Source organism: Oncorhynchus mykiss, chromosome 8 (assembly GCF_013265735.2).
Source record: "Oncorhynchus mykiss isolate Arlee chromosome 8, USDA_OmykA_1.1, whole genome shotgun sequence".
NCBI lineage: Eukaryota > Metazoa > Chordata > Actinopteri > Salmoniformes > Salmonidae > Oncorhynchus > Oncorhynchus mykiss.
The window spans coordinates 38,967,938-38,987,821 of record NC_048572.1 but is presented as its reverse complement, the minus strand read 5'-3'; the positions used below and the strand labels follow the sequence as shown (position 1 = coordinate 38,987,821).

Sequence of the window (19,884 nt, the reverse complement as noted above, 5' to 3'; positions counted from 1 at the left end):
AGGCAGGTCCGAGATACTGTTGTGAAGAAGTTTAAAGCCGGATTTGGATACAAAAAGATTTCCCAAGCTTTAAACATCCCAAGGAGCACTGTGCAAGCGATAATATTGAAATGGAAGGAGTATCAGACCACTGCAAATCTACCAAGACCTGGCCGTCCCTCTAAACTTTCAGCTCATACAAGGAGAAGACTGATCAGAGATGCAGCCAAGAGGCCCATGATCACTCTGGATGAACTGCAGAGATCTACAGCTGAGGTGGGAGACTCTGTCCATAGGACAACAATCAGTCGTATATTGCACAAATCTGGCCTTTATGGAAGAGTGGCAAGAAGAAAGCCATTTCTTAAAGATATCCATAAAAAGTGTCGTTTAAAGTTTGCCACAAGCCACCTGGGAGACACACCAAACATGTGGAAGAAGGTGCTCTGGTCAGATGAAACCAAAATTGAACTTTTTGGCAACAATGCAAAACGTTATGTTTGGCGTAAAAGCAACACAGCTGAACACACCATCCCCACTGTCAAACATGGTGGTGGCAGCATCATGGTTTGGGCCTGCTTTTCTTCAGCAGGGACAGGGAAGATGGTTAAAATTAATGGGAAGATGGATGGAGCCAAATACAGGACCATTCTGGAAGAAAACCTGATGGAGTCTGCAAAAGACCTGAGACTGGGACGGAGATTTGTCTTCCAACAAGACAAAACATGATCCAAAACATAAAGCAAAATCTACAATGGAATGGTTCAAAAATAAACATATCCAGGTGTTAGAATGGCCAAGTCAAAGTCCAGACCTGAATCCAATCGAGAATCTGTGGAAAGAACTGAAAACTGCTGTTCACAAATGCTCTCCATCCAACCTCACTGAGCTCGAGCTGTTTTGCAAGGAGGAATGGGAAAAAATTTCAGTCTCTCGATGTGCAAAACTGATAGAGACATACCCCAAGCAACTTACAGCTGTAATCGCAGCAAAAGGTGGCGCTACAAAGTATTAACTTAAGGGGGCTGAATAATTTTGCACGCCCAATTTTTCAGTTTTTGATTTGTTAAAAAAGTTTGAAATATCCAATAAATGTTGTCCCACTTCATGATTGTGTCCCACTTGTTGTTGATTCTTCACAAAAAAATACAGTTTTATATCTTTATGTTTGAAGCCTGAAATGTGGCAAAAGGTCACAAAGTTCAAGGGGGCCGAATACTTTCGCAAGGCACTGTATATCTATATATATATACACACACACACACATATACATATATATATATATATATATATATATATATATATAGTGTACTCTTTCTGTTGTTAGGATGTTTGTAATTGAGTGGATTGTAATTGAGTGGATGAGTATGAGGGTGTGTAGATGGGTGCGGTGTTCATTGTATTATGAAACGTGCACACCATGTGCGTGTTTGTAAGTGGTTTGTCTGTGCATGATGTTTGAGTGAGATATAAACATGTGTCTGTGGTATGCGCATGGTGTGTGCATGTCCCAGTGTGTGTGTGTATGCTGCATACCTGTGTGTGCGCGCATGAGCATATGGTGAGTGTGTGTGTACGCCCATGCATGTGGGTGTTTTTGTATGTTATGCCCTTACTCTCATCGGCTGTCTCTCCCCAGTGTACCAAAGCAGAGAAGCTGATGAGGATGTGGGAAGGCTGCAAGCTGTCCACCAACAGGTAGTGAGAGCCCTTCTCATCTGGAGACTGGAGAAACACACAGACAGCACCAAGCTACACTCATCAGTATGGAGGGGAGGAGAAGGAAAAGAGGGGGGAGAGAGAGAAGGGGATATATATATATATATATATATATATATATATATATATATATATATATATATATATATATACACACACTGCTCCAAAAAAAAAAGGGAACACTTAAACAACACAATTTGCCAGGGAACACCAAGTTTGGCAAATTCGCCACTGGCGCTCTGTGCTCTTCACAGATGAGAGCAGGTTCACACTGAGCACATGTGACAGATCTGACAGTCTGGAGACGCCGTGGAGAACGTTCGGCTGCCTGCAACATCCTCCAGCATGACGGTTTGGCGGTGGGTCAGTCATGGTGTGGGGTGGCATTTCTTTAGGGGGCCGCCCAGCCCTCCATGTGCTCGCCAGAGATAGCCTGACTGCCATTAGGTACCGACATGCTGGTGTGGTTGGCCCTGGGTTCCTCCTAATGCAAGACAATGCTAGACCTCATGTGGCTGGAGTGTGTCAGCAGTTCCTGCAAGAGGAAGGCATTGATGCTAGGGACTGGCCCGCCCGTTCCCCAGACCTGAATCCAATTGAGCACATCTGGGACATCATGTCTCACTCCATCCACCAACGCTACGTTGCACCACAGACTCCAGGAGTTGGCGGATACTTTAGTCCAGGTCTGGGAGGAGATCCCTCAGGAGACCATCCGCCACCTCATCAGGAGCATGCCCAGGCGTTGTAGGGAGGTCATACAGGCACATGGAGGCCACACACACTACTGAGCCTCATTTTGACTTGTTTTAAGGACATTACATCAAAGTTGGATCAGCCTGTAGTGTGGTTTTCCACTTTAATTTTGAGTGTGACTCCAAGTCCAGACTTCCATGGGTTGATAAATTTGATTTCCATTGATCATTTTTGTGTGATTTTGTTGTAAGGACATTCAACTATGTAAAGAAAAAAGTATTTATTAAGAATATTTCATTCATTCAGATCTAGGATGTGTTATTTTAGTGTTCCCTTTATTTTTTTGAGCAGTGTATATATATATATATATATATATATATATATATATATATAAAAAAATGAGAGAGAGAGAGAGAGAGAGAGAGAGAGAGAGAGAGAGAGAGAGAGGGAGGGAGAGAGAGAGAGAGAAAGCATGCAAGGCGGCAACATAAGGAATAAGAAAGGAGATGGGAGTATGAAAGGACAGAGAGCCACAGAGCTAAAGACAGAGAAAAAGACAGATAAAGAGCGAGCGATACAGACGTGCCTGGGATGAAAGGAGTCAAACGCTCCTTCTCAATCCCACATGCACACACACACAAGCCACCAGAGAGGGTGGCTGCAGTCCTAACACTGTGGGCTGATAGAAATCTCAGGTGCAGTGCAGTGCGCTGGACAGTAGAGTCCATCAGTAGAGAAAGTGTACCTGTGGAAGCACAACAGCAGAGGGCGCTGTGAGGTGTGGCTGTGCGACAGGGAAGGCAGATTGGGCAGGCGGGAGTGTGTCAAAGCATGCATGTATAGTGGAAGGAGAGATAGCTCCGTACAATTTAAAGAAGCTTTGAGTTTGACAAACACAGTACACATGCCAATGATAGAGGTAGAAATAAGATATTACTGGATACAGGATGCAGCATGGTATTTTTGCCCCCTGTATTTAGTATTTAGCGCGGCAGACACAGTGAAGTTAAAGGGGCATGGATGGTTATTGTGCCTGAATAGAATGGATGTTACAGTAAGGTGTAGCTGTACAGGCTTGTATTGTACCCTAATATGTGCAGCAGCAGAGGAGCCTGGGTGGCGTACAGGTGTAGCTGTACAGGTGTAGCTGTACAGGCGTACAGGTTTGTATTGTATTTGTTTGTATTGTATTGTACCTGAATATGTGCAGCAGCAGAGGAGCCTGGGTGGCATACAGGTGTAGCTGTACAGGCTTGTAATTGTACCTGAATAAATGCAGCAGCAGAGGAGCCTGGGTGGCGTACAGGTGTAGCTGTACAGGTTTGTATTGTGCCTGAATACAGTGCCTTGCGAAAGTATTCGGCCCCCTTGAACTTTGCGACCTTTTGCCACATTTCAGGCTTCAAACATAAAGATATAAAACTGTATTTTTTTGTGAAGAATCAACAACAAGTGGGACACAATCATGAAGTGGAACGACATTTATTTGATATTTCAAACTTTTTTAACAAATCAAAAACTGAAAAATTGGGCGTGCAAAATTATTCAGCCCCCTTAAGTTAATACTTTGTAGCGCCACCTTTTGCTGCGATTCCAGCTGTAAGTCGCTTGGGGTATGTCTCTATCAGTTTTGCACATCGAGAGACTGAAATTTTTTCCCATTCCTCCTTGCAAAACAGCTCGAGCTCAGTGAGGTTGGATGGAGAGCATTTGTGAACAGCAGTTTTCAGTTCTTTCCACAGATTCTCGATTGGATTCAGGTCTGGACTTTGACTTGGACATTCTAACACCTGGATATGTTTATTGTTGAACCATTCCATTGTAGATTTTGCTTTATGTTTTGGATCATTGTCTTGTTGGAAGACAAATCTCCGTCCCAGTCTCAGGTCTTTTGCAGACTCCATCAGGTTTTCTTCCAGAATGGTCCTGTATTTGGCTCCACCCATCTTCCCATCAATTTTAACCATCTTCCCTGTCCCTGCTGAAGAAAAGCAGGCCCAAACCATGATGCTGCCACCACCATGTTTGACAGTGGGGATGGTGTGTTCAGGGTGATGAGCTGTGTTGCTTTTACGCCAAAAAGTTCAATTTTGGTTAAGGTCTTGGTAGATTTGCAGTGGTCTGATACTCCTTCAATTTCAATATTATCGCTTGCACAGTGCTCCTTGGGATGTTTAAAGCTTGGGAAATATTTTTGTATCCAAATCCGGCTTTAAACTTCTTCACAACAGTATCTCGGACCTGCCTGGTGTGTTCCTTGTTCTTCATGATGCTCTCTGCGCTTTTAACGGACCTCTGAGACTATCACAGTGCAGGTGCATTTATACGGAGACTTGATTACACACAGGTGGATTGTATTTATCATCATTAGTCATTTAGGTCAACATTGGATCATTCAGAGATCCTCACTGAACTTCTGGAGAGAGTTTGCTGCACTGAAAGTAAAGGGGCTGAATAATTTTGCACGGCCAATTTTTCAGTTTTTGATTTGTTAAAAAAGTTTGAAATATCCAATAAATGTCGTTCCACTTCATGATTGTGTCCCACTTGTTGTTGATTCTTCACAAAAAAATACAGTTTTATATCTTTATGTTTGAAGCCTGAAATGTGGCAAAAGGTCGCAAAGTTCAAGGGGGCCGAATACTTTCGCAAGGCACTGTATGTGCAGCAGCAGAGGAGCCTGGGTGGCATACACAGGTGTAGCTGTACAGGTGTAGCTGTACAGGCTTGTATTGTACCTGAATATGTGCAGCAGCAGAGGAGCCTGGGTGGCATACAGGTGTAGCTGTACAGGTGTAGCTGTACAGGCTTGTATTGTACCTGAATATGTGCAGCAGCAGAGGAGCCTGGGTGGCATACAGGTGTAGCTGTACAGGTGTAGCTGTACAGGCTTGTATTGTACCTGAATATGTGCAGCAGCAGAGGAGCCTGGGTGGCGTACAGGTGTAGCAGCAGAGTGGGTGGAGCCTACAGGGCAGTTCAGAGCCACGGATGACACTTTGGAGGAGATGGTGCTCTGATGACAAAATCAGGGAGGTCATTCCATTTCTCAACACTATCACACCGTTTTCACTCCATGTATTGTATGGATGCCCTTAAATCTCTTATCAATAAAAATCTGTGTTTGAGCTAAATAATTTTGGGCATTTTTTGCATTGGGTGTGTCTCAATCAACTGAGCCCGCCGATGTCAGCCATTAGCCTTTGGGATGGCTGGGAGCAGCGGTAGAGTGTTTTTTGTGAGACGAGAGAGGATCTTCAGAATGCTTTCGCTCAGGAAAACAAAAGTCTGTAAACTTTGAACGGTTTGAGCTGCGAACTATTACGATCCCATTCTGAAAAGCTTAGTCTGTCACGAACATGTACTGTTTTATGACGTTCAGAAGCCGCATGGGAAGCAAAGACGCCACCGTCCCAACACCCTACAAAATGACTGTGCAGTAAAAATGACTGGAAGTGAATGTTATTTTTTCTACATAGAACATAATACACATTTATAGATTTTTTCCGTCAAACCATAATTCTTTCTGAATCATCTTTTTTGCCATGTAGTTCTGTGTTATTCAATCTGTTTCTATGGGCTCATAGCAGTTAGGGCAAATTCAATGTTTCATAAAATAATGTTTCCACTTGTTATGTTGTATAAAATAATTGACATTAAAAACTTTATTTTGATTCATTTATTCATACGATTTCATCCTTCCACAAGATGTCCCGACACAAATCTAGGGTTTCTAGAGACGTGACCCAGTTGTTCAGTCTTTTTTGTTCTGTATCTATGGACGCGAGCGACCCAGTAGTTCGTCCTAAATGTGCAACATGTGTACTATACTGGCCGTCAACGTTCTCATCTCTTGCTTGCTAGTTAACCAGCTACAGCTAATTTACAGTCACATCAAAAAGTGCAGCCAGAATAACAACAGTAACAGCATTTGCATTTGTTTAAGCTGTTTTCTAGTGACATTTATTTGGAAACATCCAGAACAATGAGCTAATGAGGCGCGATTTCACCTGGCATAGAAAATGTGCTCACTCGTCAGAACACTGTTGTTCAGAGGAACTAGCCAACAACACGGCTACAGTAACACATTCACTTCAAACTGGAAGGCTGGAAAGAGTGTTTCATTTAAATATATATATTTTTACTTTAAAAAAATATATATATCCATAAAAATAATGTCAGCTGATTCATGATTTCATGATTCATGACTAGTTGAGAAACACTGCCTGCCTGCCTCGTCCCAACACGTTCAGTACTATGGGATAGCAGGAGATCGAATTTCAATATTGAAACAATGTTGCAAATGTCAGAGAGACAGACAGCAAGGTTTATACAAATCTCCGCTGTTGAAAACTAAATGTTAGTCTAAAAGAAATGTGAGATAATGTCTAGATGCTTTTTGTAGTGAAGGTCAAGTTTATAAATTGCCTGGTTGGGCTGATGAGACAGTGGATTGCGCAGTCAGATGGAACAGAGTAAATAGGCATTTTAACGCCATAGATTTAGCCGGTGGCAACTTGTGGAATAGACACTGGCTGGAATGCGGTTTTAACCAATCAGCATTCAGGAATAGACCCACCTGTTGTATAAATATTTTGTATACCTACAGGGGTCCTAAAATACAAAATCTATTTTATTAATATCCTAAAACAATTCCATATGTTAGGATAGTTGATATCATTGAAAAAAAGCTTAGACCTTACTTAGGAATACATTTACCTTGAAATGGGATTTCTGGAAATGGTTTGGATACGTGTTTGGCTTGTGGAAAACCACAAGTGTCCTGAAAAAACAAACCAGTATTTTGAATCAACCCCTTGGACTGTAAGACAAAGAGCAGTGGTCTTCAGAGCCATAGAAATACAGTACCACATAGCTATAAACCAATGGGTCTTACTGGAAGCACTTGGAGAAGTCATCCAGGTCTACCCAGGACTCCTGTAACATCGGCTTCTCAGAAACGAACAAATCCTGAGACTTCAGCAGCGCCGGGCTGGGCTCCTTAGCCTGTTTGGACCGCTCTGTGGCTGGGGCAGTCTCACACAGCTCCTGATCTGCAGAGAGGACAGGTCACAAAGTGACTATTGCTGAAATGTTAGAGAGCATCACAAACTGACACAGATCATGATGAGAAAGCTTTGTGTAAAAGCTATAGAATTGATTGGTGAGCTGCTTTTGATCTATATTATTGTGAGCTAGAAAGTATATGAGAGTTATTCATGAACTGTACAGTAGATCAAACATACAGTTGAATTCGGAAGTTTACATACACTTAGGTTCGAGTCATTAAAAACTTGTTTTTCAACCACCCCACAAATTTCTTGTTAACAAACTATAGTTTTGGCAAGTCGGTTAGGACATCTACTTTGTGCATGACACAAATAGGCTAATTGACATCATTTGAGTCAATTGGAGGTGTACCTATGGATGTATTTCAAGGCCTACCTTCAAACTCAGTGCCTCTTTGCTTGACATCATGGGAAAATCAAAAGAAATCAGCAAAGACCACAGAAAAAAAATTGGAGACCTCCACAAGACTGGTTCATCCTTGGGAGCAATTTCCAAATGCCTGAAGGTACCACGTTCATCTGTACAAACAACAGTACGCAAGTATAAACACCATGAGACCACGCAGCCGTCATACCACTCAGAAAGGAGACTGTCTCATCTCTGTCTCCTAGAGATGAACGTACTTTTGTGTAAAAAGTGCAAATCAATCCCAGAACAACAGCAAAGGACCTTGTGAAGATGCTGGAGTAAACAGGTACACAAGTATCTATATCCACAGGAAAATGAGTCCTATATCGACATAACCTGAAAGGCCGTTCAGCAAGGAAGAAGTCACTGCTCCAAAACCGCCATAAAAAATCCAGACTACAGTTTGCAACTGCACATGGGACAAAGATTGTAGTTTTGAGAAATGTCCTCTGGTCTGATGAAACAAAAATAGAACTGTTTGGCCATAATAACCATCGTTATGTTTGGAGGAAAAAGGGGGAGGCTTGCAAGCCGAAGAACACCATCCCAAACATGAAGCACGGGGGTGACAGCATCATGTTGTGGCGGTGCTTTGCTGCAGGAAAGACTAGTGCACTTCACAAAATAGATGACATCTTGAGGAAGAAAATTATGTGGATATATTGAAGCAACATCTCAAGACATCAGTCAGAAAGTTAAAGCTTGGTCACAAATGGGTCTTCCAAATGGACAATGACCTGAGCATACTTCCAAAGCTGTGGCAAAATGGCTTAAGGACAACAAAGTCAAGGTATTGGAGTGGCCATCACAAAGCCCTGACCTTAATCCTAGAGACAATTTGTGGACAGAAATTAAAAGGCGTGTGAGAGCAAGGAGGCCTACAAACCTGACTCAGTTACACCGGCTCTGTCAGGAGGAATGGGCCAAAATTCACCCGACATATTGTGGGAAGCTTGTGGAAGGATACCCGAAGCCTTTGACCCAAGTTAAACAATTTAAAGGCAATGCTACCAAATACTAATTGAGTATATGTAAACTTCTGACCTACTGGGAATGTGATGAAATAAATAAAAGATTAACTAAATCATTCTCTACTATTATTCTGACATTTCACATTCTTAAAATAAAGTGGTGATCCCAACTAACCTAAGACAGGGAATTTTTACTAGGATTAAATGTCAGGAATTATGAAAAACTGAGTTTAAATGTATTTGGCTAAGGTGTGTGTAAACTTCCGACTTCAACTGTAATCAAAGCAAATGCGAGCTATTCATGAACTGTACAGTAGATCAAACAATCAAAGTGCATGAGAGCTATTCATGAACTGTACAGTATATCAAACATAATCAAAGTACATGCAAGCTATTCATAAACTGTACAGTAGATCCAACATAATCAAAGTGCATGAGAGCTATTCATGAACTGAACAGTAGATCAAACAATCAAAGTGCATGAGAGCTATTCATGAACTGTACAGTAGATCAAACAATCAAAGTGCATGAGAGCTAATCATGAACTGAACAGTAGATCAAACAAAGTGCATGATAACTAATCATGAACTGTACAGTACATCAAACATAATCAATGCCTATAGCAACATTTGAAGCCTTTACAAATTAAACCCCAAAACTAAGGAAATTAATAAGTATCAGCTGGATTTTTTTATGACACATTTTATGGCTTAGAGATAAAGTGTTGCTATTAAATATAAATAGCAGTGTTTTTCTAGTGACTCATAGGGGAATTGGTCTGTGCTGATCTACAGTAGGCCATGTGGCATCTGGGGCCCATACATTAACATATATTCAGGAGACTCAGATCAACACTGCTCACTCCCACATAATGCTTCCATGTAAACATACATATCAGTGATCATATTTCAGTGAAGTTCCACTCAAAGAGAAGATGATCCCTGTGGTGCTACATAGGGATATAGGCAAAGCGCCGTACTGAGCAATGGTCATCCTGTTACTCCAATGGCAGGTGTTACCAAGCAACGAAAAGAGGGGAAGAGGGAGGCTGGATAATTGGACGGTTGTGATAAAGCATAACTCCAGAAGCATCCTCAAAGAGTCTCAGCCAAGGAGGGAGGGTAGTGAAGGGGGGAAGAGGATGGGAGGGGGGGGGGGGGGGGGGGGAGACACACGGCTCCTAAACACATCTGTACATCACACTAATAGTGACATACCGCAGCTTTACAAACCACCATCAAATAAATGGATGCACTTCTTACAGTACCATTAATGAAATATAGGTTGGTTTTCACAATATGTTATTGTCACTTTCAGTGAAAGCAATGAATCCGATTCAGTGTATAGCATTGTAGTATTATGTGATGTATGTACTGTGTGGTGTGGTTGGGTAGAAATTGAGATAGCCTTTACCAGTGGTTGTATTGTCATCCTTCTTCTTGTCATCTGCTATAACCTAAAGGGATAGAGAGATGGGGGGAGAAAGAACCAGTTAAACATTGGGGTAGAGTAAGAGGCAAGGAGAGAGAGAGAGAGAGAGAGAGAGAGAGAGAGAGAGAGAGAGAGAGAGAGAGAAACAGAGAGAAGCAGAAAGGCATGTCACAGTTGAGCAGCAGAGGGTCTATATAGTAGATGCCTGTAGTAATCCTCCTATCCCAACTGAACTGCAGAGAGAGAGAGAGAGCGCGTGAGAGAGAGAGCGTGAGAGCCAGAGAGCTATCTGGCACGGGAACACCAGGCAGACATACTTTAATGTGACAAGGCAAGGGGACTCCTTCCTCCCCAGCTAGATGAACACTGCATGTGGACTGTAATCATGTTACTTAGCTTGTTAACAGATGTAGAGGGCAGAGGCATTGTGTTGTGTACCAGAGCATGTTTCTCAGTTCCAGGGATTATGAAACTGTTCCAGGGATTATGAAAACACTTACATGTCGTGTTCCTCTCAACAAGCTAATTAAGACATACTGTAGAGGGGCTGAATCGGAAATGGCACCCTATTCACTACATAGAGCACTACTTTTGACCAGGGCCGATAGGGCACTGGATGATTCTACAGAAGTGGTGCAAATTGAAAGTCCCACCCCAAAAAAGCTATTTAAAAAAACAGTTAAGTCTCCAAACTAAGGATATTTATTTACATCATGATACATTCTAATTCAAAGGCAATAACAAATCATTTGTTAAATTAAATATTGTACTAAGTCATTGTTTATACACCTATTTCTATTGAGAGGTGCCTGTCCCAAACATGTTTGAAAATAAAGCAAATCATTATTTATTTATTTTTTTACAATTATTTCAATAGAACATTGTGAGTTGTTCTATTATTACCTTGGAAGATATTGATCTCACTACTGAAACAGATACATTAAAATACTGTAGAATTAATGTGATTTAAGCCACACCCCTGCACATATCACCAGGTGATGGGATTGCACACTTCTCCAGCATGGCCACATGGTGAGTTACCCGTCTGCTTACATTTTGGAGAAAATTTGTGAGAAAGTCGGTAAATCTTCATGTATTTTTTGTATTTTTTAGAAGTGTCTCTACCAAACATCTAATATTTCAATAAATATGTGAAGTACGATTTTGGGACTAAAATATGTGTTTGCTGTCCAAATGAATGATAACCAGCCATATGTTAGCTATGGGGATACTTTAAAGTCCAAAATAAGACAAGATTGTCCAAACGGAAACGGTCATAACCGAAACAGTTGACACCATAGAGACTGTACTGTACTCAAGTTTACTCTACTTGAAGAAAGGGCCCATGGACTCTTGATCTTGAGACCACTCAAGACCACATTAATTCAGTCTTTAGCTTGTCATGTTCTCAACTCACTGGGTCTTGGTCTGGATCTTGGGACCAATGTCCTAGTATAAAGCTTGGTCTGGGCTCCTGGATACTACCTTAGTCTTTGGTTTACAAACCATAGGCAACCCAATTTGAAGGAGACTATGCTCTCTAATCATTGTACTGATCCCTCCCAACCCACAGGAATCCCCACCAAGGTTCGCTACTTTTATTAAATGGTGGAAGCTTTCAATGACAATGTCTATCCTAAAACAAGTTATATGCATCAAGGCTGGCACTTGACACCAAAACGCCTGTTATTTTGCCAAAATACAGAAAGGTAAAGTGATTATTTAAACATCTAACAACACAATGAGTAAGATGCATAAGTAATTCAATCAATTAACACATTTCAGATTCATATAATCAACATTGAGCATTTTACAGTTCTGAAAAATCAGGATTGTTTTCTTAATATTTTGTTAATTTGGTATGCAAATACAAGTTTAATCAAATGGATCAGTACTGTGCATGAACCTCCCTTTACTGTGACTTGTTCACAATGTTTCAGTTGTGAAACATTTAGTAGGGTGGGTAAGGAATTCAGGTAAATATTTCAAGTATGCAAAACAAAGTTTAATAACGGTTGCCAACATATTTCGGCTTCGCCTCGGGCCTAAGAACAGCCCTTAGTCGGGAGTTATCACACGACAATCCCTTGGTTTTCCTGACCACAGGGTCCATACCAGTGACTATATGCTAGTAGTGGTCAGCGAGGTTATTACAGTAAACTGAAACTAAAACTATTCATGAAAAAATGATTTAGTAAACTGAAATAGTTTGTTTCTCAATTTTTTTTATTTCAGTTTACTAAATTGTTTTTCCATTAATAGTTTTAGTTTCTCAAAATAATTGCATCTTTGACTCCAAAACAACGTTTACATAGGTATTACATGTATCATCTAACCACATCACGATATAGCAGTCTGGTGCCGACTGCACAGTCAATGACGTGACATGCAACCATTGCTTGAAACATAATACAAATAATAATAAAAGTTTCCGCCATGTTGGAGTCAACAGAAGCCACATTATAAATATATAAATATTCCCTTACCTTTGATGATCTTCATCAGAATGCACTCCCAGGAATCCTAGTTCCACAATACATGCTTGATTTTTTCGATAATGGCCATTATTTATGTCCAAGTAGCTACATTTGTTAGCGCGTTAGGTACAGATATCCAAACGCTCGTGCAGGTCCCGCATAACTTCTGACAAAAATTTCAAAAAGTTATATTACAGGTCGAAGAAACATTTCAAACTAAGTATAGAATCAATCTTTAGGGTGTTATCATAAATCTTCAATAAAGTTCCAACAGGAGAATTCCTTTTTGTCTAGAGAAGCAATGGAACGCAGGTCGATATCATGTGGAATGCGCGTGACCAGGAAATGGCTCTCTGCCAGTAACCTGACTCATTCAGCTCTTATTCAGGCCCACAACACAGTAGAAGCCTCATTCAAGTTTCTAAAGACGGTTGACATCTCGTGGAAGCCCTAGGAAGTGCAACTTCATCCATATCCCACTGTGAATTAAATAGGGCCTGGGTTTAAAAACGACCAACCTCAGATTTCTCACTTCCTGTTTGGATTTCTTCTCAAGTTTTTGCCTGCCATATGAGTTCTGTTATACTCACAGACATCATTCAAACAGTTTTAGAAACGTCAGAGTGTTTTCTATCCAATAGTAATAATAATATGCATATATTAGCAACTGAGACTGAGGAGCAGGCCGTTTACTCTGGGCACCTTTCATCCAAGCTACTCAATACTGCCCCTGCAGCCATAAGCTGCGAGTCTGAAAGGAGAGTTTACAGTCTAACCAGACACATAGGTATTTGTAGTTGTCCACATATTTTAAGTCAGAACCGTCCAGAGTAGTGATGCTGGATGGGCGGGCAGGTGTGGGCAGCGATCAGTTGAAGAGGTTGCATTTCGTCTTGCTTGCACTTAAGAGCAGTTGGAGACCACGGAAGGAGTGTTGTATGGCATTGAAGCTCGTCTGGAGGTTTGTTAACACAGTGTCCAAAGAAGGGCCAGAAGTATACAGAATGGTGTCGTCTGCGTAGAGGTGGATCACAGAATCACCAGCAGCAAGAGCGACATCATTGATGTGTACAGAGAAAATAATCGGCCCGATAATTGAACCCTGTGGCACCCCCATAGAGACTGCCAGAGTTCCGGACAACAGGCCCTCCAATTTGACACACTGAACTCTATCTGAGAAGTAGTTGGTGAACCAGGCGAGGCAGTCATTTGAGGAACCAAGGCTGTTGAGTCTGGCGATAAAAATATGGTGATTGACGGAGTCGAAAGCCTTGGCCAGGTCGATGAAGACGGCTGCACAGTATTGTCTTTTATCGATGGTGGTTATGATATCGTTTAGGACCTTGAGTGTGGCTGAGGTGCACCAGCTTGGAAACCAGCTCGGAAACCAGCTCGGAAACAAGATTGCATAGCGGAAAAGGTATGGTGGGATTCGAAATGGTCGGTGATCTGTTTGTTAACTTGGCTTTCAAAGACTTTAGAAATGCAGGGTAGGATAGATATAGGTCTCTAACAGTTTGGGTCTAGAGTGTCACACCTTTTGAAGAGGGGGATGACCGCGGCAGCTTTCCAATCTTTAGGGATCTCAGACGATGCGAAAGAGAGGTTGAACAGGCCAGCAATAGGGGTTGCAAAAATTGCGGCGGATCATTTTAGAAAGAGGGTCCAGATTGTCTAGCCCAGCTATTTGTAGGGGTCCAGATTTTTTAATCGGTGGTGACAGTGTTTCCTAGCCGCAGTGCAGTGGGCAGCTGCTCTTATTCTCCATGGAAATTACAGTGTCCCAGAACTGTTTGGAGTTTGTGCTACAGGATGCAAATTTCTGTTTGAGAAAGGTAGCCTTTGCTTTCCCAACTGCCTGTGTTGATTGGTTCCTAACTTCCCTGAAAAGTTGCAGGGGCTATTCCATGCTAATACAGTACGCCACAGGATGTTTTGTGCTGGTCAAGAGCAGTCAGGTCTGGAGTGAACCAAGGGCTATGTCTGTTTTTAGTTCATTTTTTTTTTGAATAGGGCATGCTTATTTAAGATGGTGTGGAAAGCACTTTTAAAGAATAACCAGGCATCCTCTACTGACGGAATGAGGTCAATACTCTTCCAGGATACCCGGGTCAGGTCGATTAGAAAGGCCTGCCTGCTGAAGTGTTTTAGGGAGCGTTTGACAGTGATGAGGGGTGGTCGTTTGACGGCGGACCCATTACGGATGCAGACAATGAGGCAGTGATCGCTGAGATCCTGGTTGAAAAAGCAGAGGTGTATTTATAGGGCAGGTTGGTCAGGATGATATCTATGAGGGTGCCTGTGTTTATGGATTTAGGGTTGTACCTGATAATTTATGTGAGATTGAGGGCATCTAGTTTAGATTTCAGGATGGCCGGTTTAGGTCACCTAACAGTACAAATTCTGAAGATAAATGGGGGGCAATTAATTTACAGCTGAGGGCTGAGGGGGGTTTATAACAAGCGGCAACAGTGAGAGACATATCTGGAAAGGTGAAGTTTTAAAAGTAGAAGCTCAAACTATTTGGGCACAGACCTGGATAGCATGACAGAACTCTGCAGGCTAACTCCACCCCCGTTGGCAGTTCGATCTTGGTGGAAAATGTTGTAGTTGGGGATGGAAATTTCTGAATTTTTGGTGGTCTTCCTAATCCAGGATTCAGACAAATCATGTCTAATCAATATAATTTACCACAGCTGGACTCCAATCAAGTTGTAGAAACATCTCAAGGATGATCAATGGAAACAGGATGTACCCAAATTCAATTTCGAGTCTCATAGAAAAGGGTCTGAATACTTATTTTTATGAATTTTTGCAAATGTATAAAACACATGTGTTTCACTTTGTCATGATGGGGTACTGTGTGTAGATTGCTGAGGATTTGTTTTATTTAATCCATTTTAGAACAACATCTGTAAAGTAACAAAATGTGATAAAATTGAATGATTCTGAATACTTTCTGAAGGCACTGTTACAGTGCCTTGCGAAAGAATTCGGCCCCCTTGAACTTTGCGACCTTTTGCCACATTTCAGGCTTCAAACATAAAGATATAAAACTTCATTTTTTTGTGAAGAATCAACAACAAGTGGGACACAATCATGAAGTGGAACGACATTTATTGGATATTTCAAACTTTTTTAACAAATCAAAAACTGAAAAATTGGCCGTGCAAAATTATTCAGCCCCTTTACTTTCAGTGCAGCAAACTCTCTCCAGAAGTTCAGTGAGGATCTCTGAATGATCCAATGTTGACCTAAATGACTAATGATGATAAATACAATCCACCTGTGTGTAATCAAGTCTCCGTATAAATGCACCTGCACTGTGATAGTCTCAGAGGTCCGTTAAAAGCGCAGAGAGCATCATGAAGAACAAGGAACACACCAGGCAGGTCCGAGATACTGTTGTGAAGAAGTTTAAAGCCGGATTTGGATACAAAAATATTTCCCAAGCTTTAAACATCCCAAGGAGCACTGTGCAAGCGATAATATTGAAATTGAAGGAGTATCAGACCACTGCAAATCTACCAAGACCTGGCCGTCCCTCCAAACTTTCAGCTCATACAAGGAGAAGACTGATCAGAGATGCAGCCAAGAGGCCCATGATCACTCTGGATGAACTGCAGAGATCTACAGCTGAGGTGGGAGACTCTCTCCATAGGACAACAATCAGTCGTATATTGCACAAATCTGGCCTTTATGGAAGAGTGGCAAGAAGAAATCCATTTCTTAAAGATATCCATAAAAAGTGTTGTTTAAAGTTTGCCACAAGCCACCTGGGAGACACACCAAACATGTGGAAGAAGGTGCTCTGGTCAGATGAAACCAAAATTGAACTTTTTGGCAACAATGCAAAACGTTATGTTTGGCGTAAAAGCAACACAGCTGAACACACCATCCCCACTGTCAAACATGGTGGTGGCAGCATCATGGTTTGGGCCTGCTTTTCTTCAGCAGGGACAGGGAAGATGGTTAAAATTGATGGGAAGATGGGTGGAGCCAAATACAGGACCATTCTGGAAGAAAACCTGATGGAGTCTGCAAAAGACCTGAGACTGGGACGGAGATTTGTCTTCCAACAAGACAATGATCCAAAACATAAAGCAAAATCTACAATGGAATGGTTCAACAATAAACATATCCAGGTGTTAGAATGTCCAAGTCAAAGTCCAGACCTGAATCCAATCGAGAATCTGTGGAAAGAACTGAAAACTGCTGTTCACAAATGCTCTCCATCCAACCTCACTGAGCTCGAGCTGTTTTGCAAGGAGGAATGGGAAAAAAATTCAGTCTCTCGATGTGCAAAACTGATAGAGACATACCCCAAGCGACTTACAGCTGGAATCGCAGCAAAAGGTGGCGCTACAAAGTATTAACTTAAGGGGGCTGAATAATTTTGCACGCCCAATTTTTCAGTTTTTGATTTGTTAAAAAAGTTTGAAATATCAAATAAATGTCGTTCCACTTCATGATTGTGTCCCATTTGTTGTTGATTCTTCACAAAAAAATACAGTTTTATATCTTTATGTTTGAAGCCTGAAATGTGGCAAAAGGTCGCAAAGTTCAAGGGGGCCGAATACTTTCGCAAGGCACTGTATCTCACTGAGTCTACCTTTAAACCTAACCTAATCTATGACCGGACCGTCACCTTATGCATTACTGCTCCACAGTGGCAAAAACTGACATCCCCAAAAAGCACAAACTATGAAACACATAAATGCCTCCCAGCCTCCCATGCATATGCTACTTCCTGCCCCTAACACTAAAATTCTAATTGAAACTAAATATAATACGAAATAACGTTTATTCTTTAGTAAATAAAAAACAGTCAATCAGATCTGAAAAATAACTGAAACTAAACTTTAAAAAATAAAAATAGAAACGAAATGACATTAACCTTGGTACCGTGAACAGAAACAACTACAGTATATTCTTTCCCTCCAGCTGCAGGCCTACAGTTGGCATGGTACAGTTCTCCCCAAAGAATGTAAGAGTGGCACTGCGCCACTATGTAATAAATACAACAATTTTATAATTTAAGGCCAGGGTATTTTTTTGCTCTAGATTTCAGAGAACCCTGCACGGGTACGGTCTTTCAATCACATCCTTCATGGGGCCGACTCCAATCCAACCGTGAAGTGACTTTAATTGTCAGCAGCAAGTGTCAGCCAGAGTTGGCCTGTTGTCTTAAGACACACTTTTCAACCTTTATTAAGCTACTTCCTACCCTAAGTGTCGGCAATGAAAGACATGGAAAATTCAAGACAACATTAGCTGAACTGTGTGAAATGTAGAAGTTCATTGTAGTAGTTTATTCATGAATTGCTCGTAGCTCAATGGGGTCAGTGACATGGACGAAACTGCAGCATTATGGGGCCTGTTGCATTCTGGGATATGGGGACATGTAGTAAAGCTGAAGCTGTGTCACTGTAGTGGGCTTAGGTGGTGAACCACATTCTTAGCATTCCTGGGGTAAAAACAGCTCTTTGATAGGAAAGTCTACTTCAGCTCTCCTTTAAAATAGCTGAGAGTGCCCAGTAGTCCAGAGCATTATGGAGATCATCTTATTAGGGAGATCATGTTATTGTCACCTTTGGGAGACACAAAGGTTCACTTCAGCCTGTTGGACTAAGGATAGGCTGGGTGGTTTATTATAGAAATACACCCTCACAATACATATGGCCCTGAGCACACAGACGCACACACACACACGCACCAAATGACCCTGCCGAAACAGTGCTAACCCCTCTATAACTGGCTATCGTTATGCAAGAGGGCGATTTATTATTAATGCATTTTTTGTGGTGGCAGCAGGCAGCAGCTAGGAGTGAAGTGTAATGAACCCCCTAGGAGACATAGACACTGATGGCTTACCATCTAATTGAGCTGCATTTTTATCGCCAGAACATACGACCTCTCCCTTTATATGACTTTCTCTCTATCTGTTTTTTCCGTCTTTAGTACAGATCTCCCCCTGGTCACCGGTCGCCTGGGAGACAGCAGAAGTGACATTGGGACAGGGGCGCGTGAGTATTGCGTTGTCGCTGAAACTGAAGTTGCCCTGATGAACCCTAAACAGACTAGCAGAATGAGAGGGAGGGAGGGAGGGAGGGAGAAAGGACAGAGGGAGAGACTAGAGCAGAGAGAGATCTATGACCCACTAAAGGCTTAATGTTTTTGGTCAGTGTATGAGTTTGTGTTTACTAACAGCAAGAGATCAAGCAGGAAGTCTAGTACTGTACACATCTCTGATGGTGTTAGGGGGAAAATATATGTTCTAGACCCCCTCTCATGGACCAGGTCAGGTGTGGCTCAGTGGCTGTGGTGTCCATTCTACCTCAGCTGTGTCCACTTCGTACAGTGAGTTGATGCTGTGTTGTGCAGTACTGGGCTCCGGGGCCCCACGGCTCTCGCTCTCCTCTGTCTCGGCGAAGGACGCCAGCGTGGAGCTGCATGCACGCTTCCTGTGACTGCTCTGATGGGCCTCCCTTGGAACACACGTCATACACATCATATCATGTACAAGCATCATATACACACACATCATTCACATATGGGAACATCACGCATATATCATATCACCTACATGACTCACACACACAGACAGACACAGGTCATATCAAATACACGCATCGTAGATCTATACACATCACGCACCATGGGCAGTATAACACAGTTATTCCCACTGTCAAAACATACAATGACAGACTACATTATATGGTACTGTAACCACAGTGATAGGTCAATGAACCTGTTACAAACCAACACAACATTTAGCATACAGGCGTAGAATCATAATTTGATCACCCTGTTGCAGGATTATTTTAAAAAGTATTATTATTCGTTTTAAAATAAACATATTATTTTAAAACTAAAATGCTTCTAAAGTTAGTAATTTTCACTTCATTATAATCCAAATAATAAATCCAATATCCTGGTTGCGACAAAATTATTTTCATGATGAGGTTAGACAGTCATTCAAAAATCATGTTAAACACTATTATTGGACACAGATTCTATGCCACTTATTATATGACTTATTAAGCACATTTTTACTCCTGAACTTATTTAGGCTTGCCATAACAAAGAGGTTGAATACTTATTGATTCGAGACATTTCAGCTCTTCATTTTT

At 41.6% G+C, this 19,884-nt stretch overlaps 1 protein-coding gene across 2 annotated transcripts in view; it reads right to left on the bottom strand.

The window, feature by feature from the left end:
- Nucleotides 1–19,884, bottom strand: part of adgb (androglobin) — a 117,774-nt gene that overhangs the window by 59,408 nt on the left and 38,482 nt on the right. For both annotated transcript variants that reach the window (XM_036985453.1, XM_036985454.1), the window contains exons 13-18: nt 19,089–19,239; nt 10,257–10,299; nt 7,292–7,448; nt 7,114–7,177; nt 5,297–5,410; nt 1,596–1,704 (exon numbers count right to left, since the gene is read on the bottom strand). In XM_036985453.1, the coding sequence (XP_036841348.1) occupies nt 1,596–1,704; nt 5,297–5,410; nt 7,114–7,177; nt 7,292–7,448; nt 10,257–10,299; nt 19,089–19,239 (638 nt within the window). The remainder of the gene's footprint in view (nt 1–1,595; nt 1,705–5,296; nt 5,411–7,113; nt 7,178–7,291; nt 7,449–10,256; nt 10,300–19,088; nt 19,240–19,884) is intronic.